The 20007-nt window shown below is 33.6% G+C and overlaps 1 protein-coding gene across 8 annotated transcripts in view; it reads left to right on the top strand.

Moving 5' to 3' along the window:
• The window catches only part of CCDC178 (coiled-coil domain containing 178), a 497365-nt gene that overhangs the window by 95561 nt on the left and 381797 nt on the right, over window positions 1-20007 (top strand). For all 8 annotated transcript variants that reach the window (XM_045042044.1, XM_045042043.1, XM_045042045.1 and 5 more), the window contains 2 exons: window positions 102-244; window positions 12551-12704. In XM_045042044.1, the coding sequence (XP_044897979.1) occupies window positions 102-244; window positions 12551-12704 (297 nt within the window). The remainder of the gene's footprint in view (window positions 1-101; window positions 245-12550; window positions 12705-20007) is intronic.

Below are 20007 nucleotides of genomic sequence, written 5' to 3'. Positions count from 1 at the left end.
AAAATCAGAACAACTCTAAATTTAAGTCTTTTCTCTGATCTTACTCTTGCTTGATTCTTTTAATTACTAAGTGTATAAACAATAATATTTTTCATTTCTAGGTAATGGAATTATACAAACAAGTTCAGGAAGAACTTGCAGAAGCTATAGAAAACTATAAGAATGCCAAACTGAAGGCTAAACAAATGAAACAAGACATGGAAAAAGATATTCATAATGATGAAGCAAGCCTAGAAGCTTACAAGTAAGAATTTTTCACAAATGCTGCTTACAGCATTTTGAACAAAAATATTGATTAAAATTTAATTTATATTCCTGTATAAAATATCAGATAAAGAGAAAGGAAAGAATCTAAATCACCCATATTTATCTTATCACTATGTTTATATGTAAATTAAGACATGTTTTTTACATATGTAAATATATGTGTATGAATTCCTAAGCACTATTTTTCTGTCAATTTATTTTATATTAGGTTTTTTATTTTAATTACACTATTAACATATAGTATTATATTATTTTTAGGCATACAGTATAGTGATTCAACAATTCTATACATGGTGCTCATTATGATAAGTATGTTTTTTAATCCCCCATTTTACCTACCCTCCCTCCCCATACACACACCCTATGTTAATCATTAGTTTGTTCTCTGTAGTTAAGAGTATGTTTCCTGGTTTCTCTCTCTCTTTTTTTCTTCCTTTACTCATTTGTTTCTTAAATTCCACATAAGAGTAAAATTATTGTATTTGTCTTTCTTACTTATTTTGCTTAGTATGATACTATCTAGCTCCATCCATGTTGTTGCAAATGGCAAGACTTCATTCCCTTTTATGACTGAATAATATTCCACTGTGTGTGTGTGTGTGTGTGTGTGTATATATATATACACACACACACACACTACATCTTTATCCATTCATCTATCAATGGATACTTGGGCTCCTTCCATAGTTTGTCTATGAATGATGTTGCAATAAACATAGGGGTGCATGTATCCCTTTGAATTAGTGCTTTTGTATTTTGGTAGTAAATACCCAGTAGTGCAATTACTGGACTGTAGAGTAGTTCTATTTTTAACTTTTTTGGGGAACCTCCATACTATTGTCCATAGTGGCTATACCATTTTGCATTCCCACCAGCAGTGTAAGAGGGTTCCTTTTTCTCCACATCCTCGCCAACACCTGTTGTTTATTGTGTTTTTTATTTTAGCCATTTTGATAGGTGTAAGGTGATATCTTATTTGTTGTTTTGATTTTCATTTTTCTGATGATGAGTGATGTTGAGCGTCTTTTCATGTGTCTGTTGGTCATCTTTATGTCTTCTTTGCAGAAATGTCTGTTCGTGTCTTTTGTCCATTTTTAATCGGATTATTTGTTTTTTGGGAGTTGAGTTCTATCAGTTCATATATTTTGCAATACTAACCCTTTATCATATGCCATTTGCAAATATCTTCTCCCATTCGGTAGATTGCCTTTTAGTTTTGTTGATTGTTTCCTTTACTGTGCGAAAGCTTTTTATTTTGATGTAATTCCAGTAGTTTATTTTTATTTTTATTTACCTTGCCTTGGGAGACCTATCTAGAAGAATGTTGGTATGGCCAATGTCAGAGAAATTACTGCCTATGCCATCTTCTAGGATTTTTATGGATTCAGGTCTCACTCTTAGGTCTTTAAACCATTTGAGTTTCTTTTGTGTATGGTGTAAGGATGACTCAGTTTCATTCTTTTGCATGTAGCTGACCAGTTTTCCCAACACCATTTGTTAAAGAGACTTTTTGTATATTTATTCCTCCTTTGTTGAAAAGTAATGATCATATAATTGGAAGGTTGATTTCTGGGTTTTCTACTCTGTTCCATTGATTTATGTGTTTATTTTTGTACCAGTACCATACTGTTTTGATTACTACAGCTTTGTAATATAACTTGAAGTCTGGAACTGTGATACCTGTAGTGTTGCTTTTTCTTTTCAAGATTGCTTTGGCTTTTTTGGAGTCTTTTGTGGCTCCATACAAGTTTTAGAATTTCTTGTTACAGTCTTGTGAAAACTGCTCTTAGAATTTTTTTTTTTAATTTTTTTTTCAACGTTTATTTATTTTTGGGATAGAGAGAGACAGAGCATGAATGGGGGAGGGGCAGAGAGAGAGAGGGAGACACAGAATCGGAAACAGGCTCCAGGCTCTGAGCCATCAGCCCAGAGCCTGACGCGGGGCTTGAACTCACGGACCGTGAGATCGTGACCTGGCTGAAGTCGGACGCTTAACCGACCGTGCCACCCAGGTGCCCCTGCTCTTAGTATTTTGATGGGAATTGCATTAAATGTATAGATTGTTTTGGGTGGTATAGACATTTTAACAATATTTGGTCTTCCAGTCCATGAGTATGGTTTGTCCATTTCTTTGTTTCATCTTCAATTTCTTTTATCAGTGTTTTATACTTTTCAGAGTACAAGTCTTTCACCACTTTAGTTAAGTTTATTCTTAGTTATCTTATCATTGGTGCAGTTGTAAATGGGATTATTAATTTATCTTTCTGCTGCTTCATTATTAGTATATAGAATTTCTGCCCATTGATGTTGTATGCTGTGACTTTACTGAATTCATTTATCAGAACTAGTGTTGTTTTGGTGAAATTTCAGCGTTTTCTGTATATTGTATCATGTCATCTGCAAATAGTGAAAGTTTTACTTCTTTCTTAAAATTTTGGATGTCTTTTATTTCTTTTTGTTTTCTGATTGCTCTGACCTTTTGTTGTCTGATTGCTGTACTGTGCTGAATAAAAGTGGTGAGAGTGGACACCCTTGTCTTGTTCCTGACCATAGGAGAAGAGCTCTCAGTTTTTCCCCATTGGGTATGATGTTCACTGTGCATTTTTCATATAAGGCCTTATTATGTTGAGGTATGTTCCCTCTAAATCTACTTTGTTGAGGATTTTTATCATGAATGAATGTTGTACTTTGTCAAATGTTTTTTCTTCATCTCTTGAAATTGTTTTTACCCTTTCTCTTATTGATGTGATGTATCATGTTGATTGATTTTGAATATTAAACACCTTGCATTCCAAGAATAAATCCCACTTGATGTGGTGAATTATTTTTTTTACTGTATTGTTGGATTTGCTTTGCTAGTATTTTGTTGAGAATTTTTGCATCTATGTTTATTGGAGATACTGGCTTGTAATTCATTCTCTCTCTCTCTCTCTCTCTCTCTCTCTCTCTCTCTCTCTCTCTATTTTTGTGCTGTCTAATATTGGTATCAGGGTGATTGGTATCAGGGTGATGCTGGCCTCATAGAATGGATTTGGAAGTTTTCCTTCATATTCTATTTTTTGGAATAGTTCAAGAAGATTAGGTATTAACTCTTCTTTTTATGTTTGGTAGAATTCACCTCTGAAGCAGTCTGGTCCTGGACTTTGTTTGTTGGGAGGTTTTTTAAATATACTTTTTAATGTTTATTTATTTATGAGAGAGAGAGTGCACGTGTGTGAGTGGGAGAGGGGCAGAGGGAGTTTTTGGTTACTGATTCAGTTTCGTTGATGGTCATTGAGATGTTCAAATTTTTTTATTTCTTCCTGTTTTGGGTTTGGCAGGTAATATGTTTCTAGAAATGTATCCATTTCTTCTAGGATATATGTGATTTGTTGGCATATGATTTTTCATAATATTCTCTTAAAATTATTTGTATTTCTGTGGTGTTGGTTGTTACTTCTCCTCTTTAATTTATGATTTGTTTATTTGAGTCCTCTCTTCCTTTTTTCTTTGTTTTGATGAGCCTGGATGGAGATTTATCAATTTTGTTGATCTTTTGAAAAGCCAACTCCTGGTTTCATTGATCTGTTCAACTGTTTTTGTTTGTTTGTTCATTTTTTTTCCTTTAGTTTCTGTATCATTTATTTTTGCTCTAGTCTTTCTTATTTCCTTCCTTCTCCTGGTTTTAGATATTGTTTGTGTCTCTTTTATAGATGCTTTATGTGTATAGTTAGATTGTCTATTTGATTTTTTCCTTGGTTCTTGAGTAGGCCTGCATTGCTGTGTATTTCCTGCTTGAAACCACTTTTGCTACATCCTAAAGATTTTGGATCCTTTTGTTTTCATTTTCATTTGTTTCCATGTAATTTATTTCTGTTTGATTTCTCAGTCAACCCATTCATTGTTTAGTAGCATGTTATTTAACCTTTGTGTATTTGTGGTCTTTCCAGATTTTTTCCTGTGGTTGGTTTCTAGTTTCCTAGTATTGTGGTCAGAAAAGACGTATGGTATGACTTTGATCTTTTTTAATTTGTTGAGACTTGGTTTGTTGCCTAAAAGTGATCTGTTTTGGAGAGTATTTGTGTGCACTTGAAAAGAATGTGTATTCTGCTTTTGAGGATGGAATGTTCTGAATATATCTGTTAAATCCATCTATTCCAGTGTGTCATTCAAAGGTACTGTTTCCTTGTTGATTTTCTGTTTGAATGATCTGTCTGCCACCGTAAGAGGAGTGTTAAAGTCCCCTACTATTACTGTATTAATATATATTAGTTCAATTATGTTTTCTATTAACTGCTTTATGTGTTTGGGTACTTCCATGTTGGGTGCATAAATATTTACAATTGTTGTATCTTCTTGTCAGATTGTCCCCTTTATTATTATATAGTACCCTTCTTTGTCTCTTGTTACAGTCTTGGTTTTAAAATCTATTTTATCTAATACAAGTATTGCTACCCCAGCTTTCTTTTGACATCCATTTGCATGATAAATAATTCTTTATCCCCTCATTTCAATCTGCATGTGTCTTTAGGTCTGAAATGAGTCTCTTGTAAACAGCATATAGATGGGTCTTGGTTTTTAATCTACTCTGTTACCCTGTGTTGTTCTTTGGAGTGTTTAGTCCATTTACATTGAAAGTAATTATTGATAGATATGTACAAATTGCCATTTTGGTACTTGTTTTATGATTTCTATTGTAGATTTTCCCTGGTCCTTCTCTTGCTTCTTTCATACCTTGTTATCTTTCTTTAATGATATTCCTTTCTCTTTATTCTTCACATATCTATTGGATTCCTTTCTCTTTATTCTTTGTGTATCTATTACTGGTTTTTGATTTGTGGTTACCATGAGGTTTGTATATAACATCTTATGCATATTGCAGTGTATATCAAGTTGATGGTTGCTTAAGTTTGAACTCATTCTTAACTCCTCTCCCATCCATGTTTTAGTTGTGTGTATAGTGTCATATTTTATATTTTTATTTTGTGAATCCCTGGACTGTTTTTTTATGGAAACACTTGTTTTTACTGATTTTGTGATTACTATTTTACATACTCTTACTTATGGTCTTTCCTTTCCACTCAGAGAGTCCTCTTTAGTATTTCTTGTAAGGCTGGTTTAGTGGTCATGACTCCTTTAGTTTTTGTTTGTCTGAGAAACTCTTTGTCTCTCCTGCTATTTGGAATGATAGCCTTTCTGGATAGAGTATTCTTGGCTGCAGATGTTTCCCTTAATATATCATGCCACTCCCTTCTGACCTGCACAGTTTATGCTGAGAAGTTCACTAATAGCTCTATGGGGTTTCACTTGTATGTAACTGTCTACTTTTCTCTTGCTGATTTTAAAATTCTGTCTTTATCACTATTTTTTTTTTTTTTGCCTTTTTAATTACTCTGTGTCTTGGTGTGGATCTCCTTGAGTTGATATTTTAGGGGGGCATCTCTGTGCCTTCTGGATCTAGGTATCTGTTTCCTTCCCCAGACCAGAGAAGTTTTCAGCTGTTATTTCTTCAAATAAATCTTCTTCCCCCTTTTCTCTCTTTCTTCTTCTGGGATCTCCTTAATGCAAATGTTATTATATTTGATGGAGTCATTGAGTTCTCTAAGACTATTCTCAATTCGTATAATTCTTTTTTCTGTCACTTTCTCAGCTTGATTCCTTTCCATTACTCTGTCTTCTGGGTCATTAATTTGTTCCTATGCTTCCTCTAGCCTGCTATTTATTCTATCAAGTATACTTTTAATTTGTTATTGTGTTCTTCATCTTTGATTGGTTCTTTTTTATCTCCTCATTAAGGGTCTCACTGATGTTCTCCACTCTTTTCTCAAGTCCAGTGGGTATCTTTATGATTATTACTTTAAATTCTCTATTAGCCATATTACTTATATAGTTTCACTTAGGTTTCTTGCTGTGGTTTTGTCTTATTCTTTCATTTGGGACATATTCCTCTGTCTCTACATTTTGTCTAACTCTCTGTGCTTGTTTCTGTATTAGGAAAGTAAGTGATGTCTCCTGCTCTTGAAGGTAATGGCCTTATAAAGAAGAAGTCCTGAAGTGCAGTTCCCAGAACCTGGCACTTCAGGGAGTGTCTCCTATGTGTGTATCCTGTGGCAGTTTTTGTATTCTGACCACTTTTTCCTTCAGTCCAGGCATTTTCACAGGGTTTCTTTGCTTGTTATGGGCACTGTTTAGTTGGGTCTAGGCGGAGTGCATTTTAACAAAATGTGTGCTGGTCTCCTTGCAAAATGAGGCCTGCCAATCTTGCTGCCAGAACCTAGGCCCTGCAAAATGCTTTGGTAAGTGACCTGGTTTCCGTGGGGTTTGCACCTGTCTTCTGGGGGAAGGGCCCTACAGTGTAGGGACATGGCAGGTATGACTAGAAAGAACAGATCCACTAAAGATGGGGGGTGGTCAGGGCTTGGTATAGACAAGTTAGGGAGGGAATGTTGTTGCTGTGCTGTATCCTATAGGTGGCCATGTGTTTATGCTGCGAGGCAGGGGAGGGAAATGGCTCCTTTGTTTCTGGAGATGTTTTCCTGTAATCCCTGCCTCTGTGGTACATGCTGTGATAGGAGTAATAATTCTCCCTCCTGTATGTACCAGACATTTTTCAAGCTGCTATTTCCATGCTGTATCTCAGGTAGTTGTCTTGCTGTTCTTTAAGGGCAGGGACTCAGATTCCTACCACCCTCCAAGCTCTCCCATAGCAGAGCCTGTTGATTTTTAAAATTTCAGACTTTAAATCCCAGCAGTTGTAAGAACTCACAAGATTCAGCCTCTTGCTTTTTTGTTTTTGTTTTTGTTGTTGTTTTTGTTTATTTATTTATTTTGAGAGAGAGAGAGAAAGGGAGAGAGAGAGAGCACTGAAGGGGCAGAGAGAGAGGGAGAGACAGAGAATCCCAAGCAGGCTCTACACTATTAGTGGAGCCTGATGCGGAGCTTGAACTCATGAAATGTGAGATCATGACCTGAGCCGAAACCAAGAGTCGGTCTCTTAGCTGACTGAGCTTTCAGGCGCCCCTGGCTCCTCTTGCTTTTTTTTTTTTTTTTTTTTTAATTTTTTTTTTCAATGTTTATTTATTTTTGGGACAGAGAGAGACAGAGCATGAACGGGTGAGGGGCAGAGAGAGAGGGAGACACAGAATCGGAAACAGGCTCCAGGCTCTGAGCCATCAGCCCAGAGCCCGACGCGGGGCTCGAACTCACGGACCGCGAGATCGTGACCTGGCTGAAGTCGGACGCTTAACCGACTGCGCCACCCAGGTGCCCCTCCTCTTGCTTTTAAAGCCAAATTTATGGAGATTTGTGTTCCCCTTGGAGGCTCCCCAGTGTGATAGTCTGTTTCTTGCCCTTTTCCACACCATTGGCTCCCTCGCTGTTGTGGATGGCCATGGTCTGTTTTGCTCTAAATATGCATCACTTCCCTTCCTACCTTCTTGGATGTGACCTTTTCTCTACTTTTTGTTGTGGAGTTTATTCTGCCAGTTTTCAGGTCTTTTCTGGGTTATTTACACTGATAGGAATGTTATCTAGTTGTATCCATGGGAGGAGGCAAGCTTGGTGTTCTCCTACTCTGTCATTTTCCCAGCCTTTCTGTGTGTCATTTTAAAGCTCTTCATACATATTATCAAATTGTCCATACATATGGTATAACAAATATATATAACTGGTACCTCTGTGCATAAATGGCTATTTAAAACAAAATCTCCAGGGGTGCCTGTGTGGCTCAGTCACTTGAGCATCCTACCTCGGCTTAGGTCATGATCTCATGGTTTGTGAGATCAAGCTCCATGTCAGGCTCTGTGCTGACAGCTCAGAACCTGGAGCCTGCTTCGGATTCTGTGTCTCTCTCTCTCTCCCCGCTCCCCCATGCACCCTCTGTCTATCTCTCTCTCAAAATTAAACATTAAAAAAAATTTTTTTAAAACAAAATCTCTAGCATGGGATAGTATTAAAAACAACTTATGTAGCCTTGCATTAATTATAAATAACATCCAAGTATTTCAACTTGCACTTATTTGATTTCTTATAAAATGGAATATTTTGAATTATATGTTGACTATATTTTGCATTTTAGTAACTGGAATGTTTTTTTTTTATGTTTCTGGTATATTTGTGTTGTATGATATTCTTCTAATTCCTCTTGTTGGCTGTAAATTTTTTATGGTTTAGTGTGACATAATACAATTTTTATTTGTTCTGAGTGGTTAATGATTTAGAAAGGCAAATTCATATTCATTATGGAGATGGAATCAATTAAATATAATCAAAATGAAAAACAAAATTTTAAACAGTTATATTGTCATAGACTCTGGGTCTGGAGTTTTGTCTTGTCCAGCAAAAGAGCAGAACGCAGGATTAAAATGCGAGAGAGGCTAATGTCCCAGAGGAGACAGGAGGGCTGAGTAAGGGTCCGTCCTTGCTCTGCTTTTATTAGGATCAGAAGGCTTACTAGCTTGATTGAAGTGTCTCTTGATAGAGACAATGAAACTGTGAATGATAACTCACGGGGCATAGGGGAAAAGGGGTTTTGAAGGGGTTTTGAAGACTGGCGGTGTTAGGGGGTTGGGTCAATACAAAACAGAATTCTGGCACTGAGCTGAAAGTTGTTTACAGCAGACATGAGGCCCCACCTCTGTTTACCTAAACTTGTCTGGGGGTAAGGAAGACTAAGCACATTACCTGAGGGTCAACAAGGCACCTTTCTCTTGCTAATTAGTTCCTCTCTAGGCAACTTTACTGTGCTGTGGTCTCAAGTCCTGTTTTGCTGTTTACCTGGTTTGGTCCTTCCTTCCTGTGTAAGCAGTTTTCTGCTCTTGTACTAAGTTGGGGGGCATTTACACCCTGAATACCTAATCGTGTTTACCTCATCTTGGATGTTTCATCCTGAGATTTCCTATTCCTATACCTTGTCCCGTACTGGAGGCCTTTGCCCCATTTACCTAGTCTTATTTACCTAACTTGTATGTTTTCATCCCATGGCTTTCTAACTCTTTATGCCTGTTAACCCATCAGTGCAAATTCAGGTAATTCCTAAGCTTATTCCCCATGTTATATGATCTAGATAACATCCATTTATTAAGATGTTTATATTTCTTCACATTCAATGTCTGTTTCAACATGTGCTTAAATATTGTCTGTTTTTACTAAACAAATAACTTTTGTGGTTCATCTGGTTTGTTATATCTTTGTTTTCATTCAGTTACATTTCTGGTTTTCATGTTGATTTCTTCTGAAATCCATAGGTTATTAAAAACATATATATTAAAATTTTTCATGATGTTTCTAATTTATAAGTATTTTTTATTATCGCTTTTCAGCAGAATTGTGTTTTAGCCAGGTAAAATAGTTTCAACCTATTGAAAATTATTGAGTCTTCATTTCTGGCTCAGTGACTTGGGTTGTTATTTACTTATTTATTTATTTATTTATTTGATAGATATTCGTTATGTTCTTTACTTATTGAATGTACTGTCCATTACTGTTTCATTAGGTTAAGTTTACTACTTTTTCTTTTATTGAGAAAAGTGTGGTAAAATCACCTACTATGATGGTGTATCTCCACATATTTCTATGTTTTTTAATACCATCAGTTTTTTTCTTTGTATAGCTTGAGGCTCTCTCAGGTTTTGTACAAGTTCAAAGCTATTATATCTTTCTGGGAGATGATGAAGCTTATTCATCATTGTGAATTGATTCTTGGAATACTTTTTGCCTTAAACTCAAGTAAGATATCAGCATAGCCTGATCAGTTTTGTTTTTTGATATTTATCTAGAAGATATTTTCATTTTTAAATTTCAATATTTTTGAGTCCTTATACTTTGTACACATCTCTTGTAAACATTAGATAGATGTTCTTGTCAGTTGCAAACATTTTTAATGGTGGACCATTAAATGTATTCACAAATCACTAATACAGTTGGATTTAAAACACTGTGTATTTGCCCCATATGTTTTTTTCTTATTCTTTTTTTGCTTTCTTTCACATTAGTTTTTTTTTTTTTCCTTTTTTAGTTTGGCAATTACAATTTTGTTCCTGTGTTTTTTGTTTTTTTGTTTTTTGTTTTTTTTTGTAGGAAATCCTATTAATTACCACATGCACACTTAGTTTATCAGACTCCAAAGACATTGTTAACATGCTAGATAAGAAAAGGAGTTAGGGAAATTTTTACTGTGGTTAATCACATTTCCACTGAATTCAATATTTGTAACTGTTACTATGGGATATTTCATTTTTATAATCCATGAGAATATTTTTATTGTTTTAAACAATCAAGGTTTTTGGATTTACCCTCATAATAACTTATTTCTTTGTTCTTTTTTCCTTCATAGACTTTTTCATCATAGACTCTATCAGGAAGTATTTTACAGTTGGAGTAGATCCTTGGTTATACTCTTAAGTGAGATTCTGCTGATTCCAAATTTTCTGAGATTTTGTTTGAAGGATATTTTCTATTTTCATGGATTTCTTGATTATTTATTGACTCTTAATGTATTAAATATATCATTCTATAAACTAATTTTAATTTTTGCTGTTAAAAAGCATATTGGCCTTTTGACTGAATGCTTTGAAACCATTCCATATTTTTTCCATTGCCTGTTTTTAAGATCATCTCTTGATTTTCAAAGTTTGTCAGTTTGATTTCATTAAGATACATTCGGTGTGGATCAATGTTTATTCTGTTGGGATTTGTTAGTCTTCTAGTCTTACTGAATATATGTATTATAATTATCATTTTCTCTGGGCATTTTCAGTCATGATCTCTTCAAACAATGCTTTGGTCTCATTTTCTATTTCTTTTAGGACTCAAACGCATGTTAGTTTTTCTTACTGTGTCTTCCATGCCTCTTGATCATTTTTTCACATTTTCTACATTTTCAAACCTTCTAAAGAGTTTCTTCTAGCATCTTATCAATATATTTCTCTTATATTCTGGTTCTAACGTGAAAGCCATAAGTATCACCTCACCAGCCTCCCAACTATGAAAAATGTAAATTGCCAAAGAGCTCTATGGTTGATTAGCAGCTTCTGACATGACTTTCAGTGACATCTTCCGTTTGATATTTTCTTCTAAAATCACCTCCTCTTGCATGTGGGGTAGATCCAGTGAGTGCCTTCTAATAAAAGAGTAAAGCAAAAGTCATGGAATATCATTTATGATTAGGTTGTAAAAACTGTGACTTTTGTCCTGCTAGGACTATTTCATCCTCAATTGTTTATTTGCTCTGATGAATTTAGCTGCCATGTTTTGAGATGTTCTATAGAGAAGCCTACATAGCAAGGAAACAGTCTAGGCCTCAGTCCAATGACCCTTGAGAGTCAACCTGCTAACAACCAGGAGTGTGATAACAAGGAGTCTTTTACTTATTTTGTTCTACTTAATCTATCATTTTCTGACAGAAATATTTTAAAATCTTATGCTGGTCAGTTTATTTTTATAATGCTGTCAGTGCTTTCTTTATGTATTTCTAGGCTGTATTAAGTGCATATGAGTTTTTAGCTTTTCTATCTTCATAGTGGATTTGCATATATATGTATTTCTGCATATATGCATGCTTTATTTAATTTAATATTTCACTTTTTAAAATATATTTTTACTTGATACTGATATTCTGAAAGATTTCTCCTTAGAATTTCATTGGCAGATCTCATTTTATTTAGTTATTTAGAATATTTCTGTCATGTTTTAGTTTGGGGTGATTCTTCCTGGTCACCTATAACTGATTTCTGTGCTTTTATGTAAATCTGATCGTTATTTTCTTAATACATGTTGCAAACCCCTTTATTTATTTGTTGGTTTGTTTACTTTTGTGAGGTTTGGCTAGCTTTCTGCTGATGTAGAAAAGTCTTAGCTGAGATAGCTGGGGAACAGATAAAACAGTAAACTGGGTCTTTAATGATGTGTGGTCTTTTCACTTCTACATCTTCTCATCATTTTTTTCTCTCTCTTTTTTTTTTTCTAACCTTCCCATAGCTTTGCTACCCAGCTTCTGAATCAAAAGTTCTTAGGTCTATCATCTGAAATCAAATCGAAAGATGATTATTTTAAATAATTTAGAAATTGCTTTTCTCTCAGGTTTTTACATTGGAAACGTAAATACACCTGGTGAATTTTTCTCACCACTTTTCTCACTTCTTGATCCTAAGTGTCACTTTTCAGAAGTTGCTTTGGGATGGGAGTCATTTTAGGAATAGGTAAATTCCATTGATTTACATTGTTAAGTCAAAAACTAGTTTACATACAATTTTAAACATGATTTTCCTTTTACTGTAGATAAAACCATCTGTGTTTTTTCTCCTAGGAGAGAGATAGATAAACTGAATTCTCTACATAGTCACTACGATACAGCAATAGAAAATGTTAATGTTAGTATTGAGGAGAATGAAGAGGTAGTGACTGAAGTATTGAGGGAAACAAAGACATCAAGAAATGAATTATCTGCTTTATCAAAAATGGTGAGTTTTCATTTTTGAAAATAAAAATATACTGATTTTAGTTTTGAGCTATAGTTGTTGAAACTTATGGTGAGTAATTAAATAGCAGTTAGCCATTTTTTGTTTATATTCATTTTCTTTTTTTGTTTTAATTTTAATGTTTATTTTTGAGAGAAAGAGACACAGAGTACAAGTGGGGAAGGGGCAGAGAGAGAGAGAAAGAGGGAGACACAGAATCTGAAGCAGGCTCCAGGCTGTGGGCCGTCAGCACAGAGCCTGACGCAGGGCTTAACTCATGAACTGTGAGATCATGACCTGAGCCAAGTCGAACGCTTAACCAACCGACTGAGCCACCCAGGCACCCCTATATTTGTTTTCTATTAGTACATAAAAAATTACCAGAATTTTAGCAGCTTGAAACAACACCCATCTATTATCTTAGAGTTTCTCTGGATCAAGTCTCAGCTGGTTCCTGTGCTCGAGGTCTTCTAACAGTGGACTCGAGGTTATCAGCAGCCATATGTTTCTTTTTGGAGACCCTAGAATGAATCTGCTGTCAGGGTCTTTTCAGTTTTGGCAAGACTCTGTTTGTGCTTTTAGAACTGAGGTCATTGTTTCTTTGGTGGCTGTCAGACTGGGATTATTCTCAGCATTTATTTATTTATTTATTTATTTATTTATTTATTTATTTATTTATTGTGTGTGTATTTATTTAGTTAGTTAACATAGAGTGCAGCATTGATTTCAGGTGATTTATCATTTACTTACAGCACCCAGTGCTCATCACAAATCAGGCTGCCTGCATCCCAGGCTGGTGCTTCCCTTCATCTTTTTTTTAATGTTTATTTATTTATTTTGAAAGAGAGAGAGGTGCATGCACATGCCAGAGTGGGGGAGGGGCAGACAGGAAGAGAGAGAGAATCCCAAGCAGCTTCTGCAATGTCAGCACAGAGCCCAACACAGGGCTTGATCTCACGAATTGTGGGATTATGACCTGAGCTGAAATCAAGAATTATACTCTCAACCGACTGAGCCACACAGGCATTCTGTTCCCTTCATCTTTAAATCAGGAATGGGGGATTGAGTCCTCTCAGACATAGTGTTACTCTGACTCTCCCTTATGACTCATTTGCCTGCCTTCCTGTTCTTCTACATCTCATTCACTATAGTTAAAGAAAATAGTAGTAAAGGGAAATGATGAAATGTAAAACATATAATAGTATAGTACAAGGCAATAACATACACATTCTGTACCAGTTGGCATTCCTACTTACTGTTAAAACTACATGTTTTTTTTAATTGCCTCTTTCTATTATAATATATTTCTATTATATTATAGTGTATTTCTTTCTATATACTCTTTAATTGTGTCTCATTAAACTTTTTAAATTAATCCATAATTAAGAGTGAGACTAGGCATGTTTTAATGGCTTTTTGGAGATCATTTGTATTTCCTTTTTTGTGTTAAAAGCTGCTTATGATTTTTCCTCATCTGTTGACTGATTGTATTTTGACTGATTTATAAGAATTTGTTGTATATTATTGATACTACATATTTTAAAGTTATATATATTAAAAATATTTTTATCCAGTCTTTCCTTTCTTTATGGTATCTTCTGAGGAATAGAAACTTCAATTTTAATGTAGTGAAAGTTATAAATATTTTCCTACGACCTTTGTGCTTTTCTGAATTTAAGAATTTTTTCTAATTTGAAATAAAAAAATATTCTCTGGTATTTTATTCTAAGTGTTTTGAAATTTTGCTTTTCACATTTCTGTGATGCTTTCAGATTAAATTATGTTTAAAATCTTCAAAACTGATATTATTTCTCCTGTCTCTCATTTATAAGTTTGGAAGTAATAAACTATCTAGAATTTTAGGAATACACATTTCACTTGCCACATCTGAAGCATAATCAATATGAAATTCATATATGGGTATGGTATGAAACTGAGTTTCCAATTACATTTTCTTTCTTAAATAGAAGTCAGGTTGTTGCAATATAATTTATTATATTTGTGTGTTAATATTCAGAAAGTGCCATCTCTGTCATATGAGAGGCTTCCATATTTGTGTGGATCTGTTTTTCCATTCTCTTTTTAATTTGTTTGGTACTTGACCATCTTTACAATACCTCATGTCTACATACTAAACTTCTATAATGGGTTTTGATTATTATGGTGAATCAGTCTTAGGTTTATGAGTTTTAGGCTGTTTTGACCTTTGCACCATATTATAAATTTCAGTGTTATCTTACTCATTTTCTTCAGAAGTTTTATTGGAATTATGATTGGAATCATATTCATTTATAGATTATATAATGGAAAAATGAAATTTTTATGATGGGGATACCTAAACATAAACATGATCTATCTGTCCATTTATTTGGGTAGTTTTTCTAAATTGAAACTTAACCAGTTTCCTTGGAACTTTGTAGAAGGCAAACTCTGAAAATAAGCCTGAGATTAGTCTTGGACAAATTAACCCTTTTATCACCACTGAATTTTAAAGTTATTTTTTAAAAATTCAGTTTTAGGGGCATCTGGGTGGCTCAGTCAGTTAAGCGTCTGACTCTGGCTCAGATTATGATCTCACGGTTTGTGAGTTCAGTCCCTGCATTAGGGCTCTGTGATCCTAGACAGATGGTAAAACAAGTATGTCTTCAGTTTGCCCTTGTTTGTCTCTGGAGCTTCTCTCTAGCTACCCTTTCCCTCTAACTCTGTTCTCTAGCTCCCTGGAAAACCCAGGAGGACAGAATATGCCAGGTGCTTTCTTTCTTCTGTCTTCTCATAAATACAGTTCCTTCTGATTATAAAGTCAGCATTCAACTCGCTCAGTCTCTCAGTCCTACCATTGCCTGGCTGAGTCCTCTTGTTTTATACTTCAGCTTGGGAGGGGGAAAATCCTTGGCCAAATGGTCTCTTCACTTTCTTCTATATGCTTTGAATTCTAATTGCACTCACTCTATATTTACCTCCATACCAGTACTTAAAACACTATTGAAGTCGGTGATTACCTGTCTACTTCTTTGTAGACTATAAGGTTTTTAAGGATAGGAGACGCGTTGTGATTTCTGTTTTCTCTGTGTAACATGTACAGTGTCTCTCCAATATTAGGTACTCAAAAAATGCTATATATTAGGCATTCAAGAAAAGGCATTTCATGGTTTTTCAATGAGTAAGTTAACCAGTGAATAAATGAAAGAGAAGAAAGAGGGAAGGAAAGAGGGAAAGGAGGGAGGATCAGAGGAAGGAAGAAGGGAAGGAAGGAATGAAGGAAGAATAAATGGGGAGAAAGAAACAAACACTTTACCTTGTGAGCCTAGAAACAACTTCTTGAGGTATGGAGTGTATAGTGTATACATTCAAATAATCCACGGAGCTTTAAAATAATGCATGTAAGCATGTAACTTTCTTACATATAATTTCTTTCCAGGGACTACTATAAGCATCAGAGAAGTATAGCACAACCAATAAAAAATTTTAAAACATTAAATAGTATTGTCAAGTAGCTATGACCTCAGTTTTCTAATCATGCTGAAATTTGTCATCTTTAAGAATACCACTGTTCATAAAATATTTTCAAAATGGAAAATTTATTCACTGAGCCTACAAACAATCAGTTTTTTTACTTCTTTGATCATCTTTAAAATGGCAAGTGTGGCCCTTCATAGCTAAATATTATTCTTGATAAGATATTATGAACATATTTTATAAAGTTAGTAATATATTTCAATTATAGAAATCATTTGGGGATTATCATACTTTCTGGGGAAGATGAGAACATGATGAAGTTTAGATATATTAATTTTTTTCCTACATTTTGCTCATTATAAAAACCTTTAAGCTAGGTTTTCAATGAGCGCATGTTAAACACTCAATTAAAAGCAATGATGTGCATCACTTCCATGCATTATTTTTTGGTATGCAATTGAAACTTCTAGTTCAAGAGAAAAGTAAAAGATTTGTGCTGCCTAATTGCACATACAACCTAACTGATTTTTTAAAATTTCAAGGCATATCATGCTTCCAATTTAGTCTCTACCTCATTATCATACACTTTTCTCTAATTTGTGTTGTCACTGTATCTATGAAAACACATTTTCCCTTCTCATTTCTACGAAAAAGGGCTTTTGTAAGCCAGAAAACATCTTGAAATTGGTTAAGTACTTTGAAAAATATTGTCAAGATTGAATTCTTTTTAGATGTAAAAGTACAGATTTTCTGTAAATTCTTTTCTCATGTTTTCTTTGAAGTCTGTTTCTCCCATAATTGAGATTTTTTTGGAACACAATTTCATTATCTGCAACTCTTAGTGTTTTGTGTTATTAAAGAAACAGCCATATACATTTCATTTTATCCAGTCATTTCATTAGATAATAAAAAAATGACTTTTACAGATTTAGAGATCCTCTGTGATTTTCTGTTTTACTGAACACAGGTACACAAATGTTTTTTATAAATTAGTTTGCAGATAAAGGTTGTAAATAAGTGAATTTCTTTTGTATATACACTTATGTTTTCATTTTTGGATGTTGCTTTTGTTAGTAGAAATTTATTACTTATTACTACCTTATTGGTCTATATACTGTATAGTATAAATACAAATACCAGAAAACATCCAGCAAATTATACATTTTGTTTCATATTTTTACCTTAAAATCTTTTGAATTAAGCAATTTATTTCTTAAAAATAGATAAGCCAATAATTATTACTATCAGTTTACAAATGGGAAACCAGTCTAAAGAGGCAGAGTAAAGTTTCTCATGCACACAAAGCTGTTAAGTAGTAGGGCCAAACTCCAATGTGATTTTTTGACATTGTTTCATTATAGAATATTCAATATAATAATATGTATAACATGTGACAATATATGTAAAAGTATAAATTGCTAATTTTTTCATAAGACTCAAATCTCTTATTATGTATATATTTTATTGTATGGCATATTTATACAATATTTTAAATACCTATGAAATTGACTATCTCATTTTTCATTTTAAAGAAGTACTTAATGTTATGTAAGTATTGATTTCAGTATATGCTCATTATCATGTTAAAGATTTAAAAAGCATACTCAGGTTATAAAAATTATTTCCAGGAATAGATATTGCTTTGTGAGCAATCTGTGAATATTTTAAAGAGTTTCTCAGTTGACCTATTGAAATGATGTATTATATTAATATTAAACCTTTTTTAAATTCTTGAGATGACTCTGCTTGGTTATGGTTTATTGTTCCTTTAATTTACTGCTGAGTTTGATTTGCAAGTATTTTATTTAAGATTTTGCATCCATATTCATAAGTTAGTCTGTATTCCAGTGTTCTTAATTTGTGCCATATTTGATAGATTTTCTTATCAGGATTATGCTAGCTTTAAAAAATGAATTGTGAAGCTTTCTTCCTTTCTTACTATCTAAAGAATTAATATAGATTTAAATAACTTTTTCTTGAAAGTTTGATAAAGCACATTAGTGAAACTATAACTGATATTTTTACATTTTTTAATTGTTAAAATTATTCTTTTATTTGTCATGGGCAGTTGCTTTATATCATCACATGATTGGTCTTATCAGGCTATATATGTCTTCTTTAGGTTAGTTTATAATTTTTAATGGCCCTAGAAATAATCCAAGTGGACGAAGATTTTGAAATTATTATCATAATATGATATAGAATGCTCTCTTATACTTTTGTTTATCTCTTATTTCTAATTCATTGTACATGTCCATTGTACATGGACAATTCATTTCTAATATCTCTTATTTCTAATTCATCTCTTATTTCTAATTCTAATATCTCTTATTTTTAATATCTCTTATTTCTAATTCATTGTACATGTCCATTGTACATGGACTTTAAAAAATAGGGGGTGGGCCTTAGACTGAATAATTCTACACTTCCAACTTCTGAAGTGTTAATGTCTGCTTTTATAGTTACGATTTATTTTCTTCTTATTTCTTTAGGCTTATTTGTCCCTTTTTACTTATTACATCCTTGTTTTGAATGCTTAATGTTTTGTTTTTAAATCATTCTCCGAGAGCTACAGTTGCATCTTGTTACACTTTAAAGCAAACCTTCTTGAAAGGATTTTCTGTATTCACTGTCTCCGATTTCTCTCCTTGCATTCCCACTTAAGATAATTTCCAGTCAGGCTTTCACCACCACACTACCCTGAAATTGCTAGTGAGGTATCCTGTTTTCTTCCTTACAGCCTTCATGAAATCTGGTAGGATTCATTATACAAACTATTATCTAAAATTATTTTAAGGCCCTTTTTGAATGGCACAAATACTTAATGTGCATAACTCAAAGTTTAGAATATACTTTAGAATATGTGAGTTTAGAATAATGTGAGTAGAAGAAAATACTGATCTATGACTTCACCATCCAGATGAGGTCACTGTTCATATTTTGTGCATAAACAGGCTTTGTGCTATTTTTAAAAACTACATTATCATATGCATATAATAATTGATAACATGTTTCTCCTTATATAGAAACGTATTCAAATCATCTTTTATTTTACAATGTAACTTTAATGATTGAGAGTTTCTTAGAATTTTATTATTGGGTGCTTAGGATGTTTTCAATTAAAATATTTTTTTTTTACATTTATTTATTTTTGAGAGACAGCACAAGTGGGGTAGGGGCAGAGAGAGAATGAAACACAGAATCCAAAGCAGGCTCCAGGCTCTGAGCTGTCAGAACAGAGCCTGACGTGGTGTTCAAACTCACAAACTGTGAGATCATGACCTAAGTCAAAGTCGGACGCTTAACTGACTGAGCCAGGCGCCCCAGGATGTTTTCAGTTTTTAAGTATTATAATCAAAGCTATGATAAATATCTCTGAAACTTAAATATTAACATAACTACTCATTTTAACAAAATAATATTGTGATGGAAAAATAACAAAAGTTGAATAATGGTATAAGAAGTTAAAGCAAGATTCATATGCCTTCTTTTCTCAGAGGGCTTGAATGATTTGCCTGCCTTTTTACATTTTCCAAAATTAGCTCACTTTTTTAACGATATTTCCATGAGTTGAATTTCTTGGCTTTCATATCATTCATTAATCCTGTAGTTATTGTTACTGTCCACAGGAACTTGTATGCAGCTATTCACAATTTAAGATCTGGGTTTATACTATTTTTACTTTTTACCTGATAAGTAAAACTTTTTACTTTGTTAAAACTTTAAATGTTATTGATATTACATATTGTTTCTTTAAATCTAAAAGAATTTTTGAACATCACTTTAAACATAAACCACCTCTCAGAGCAGTACACATTCTATGATATTTTTGCTGGGTTCAGGAGAGAAG

This window comes from Felis catus, chromosome D3 (genome assembly GCF_018350175.1).
Source record: "Felis catus isolate Fca126 chromosome D3, F.catus_Fca126_mat1.0, whole genome shotgun sequence".
Classification (NCBI taxonomy): Eukaryota; Metazoa; Chordata; class Mammalia; order Carnivora; family Felidae; genus Felis; species Felis catus.
This window is presented reverse-complemented; position numbering and strand designations above follow the sequence as displayed.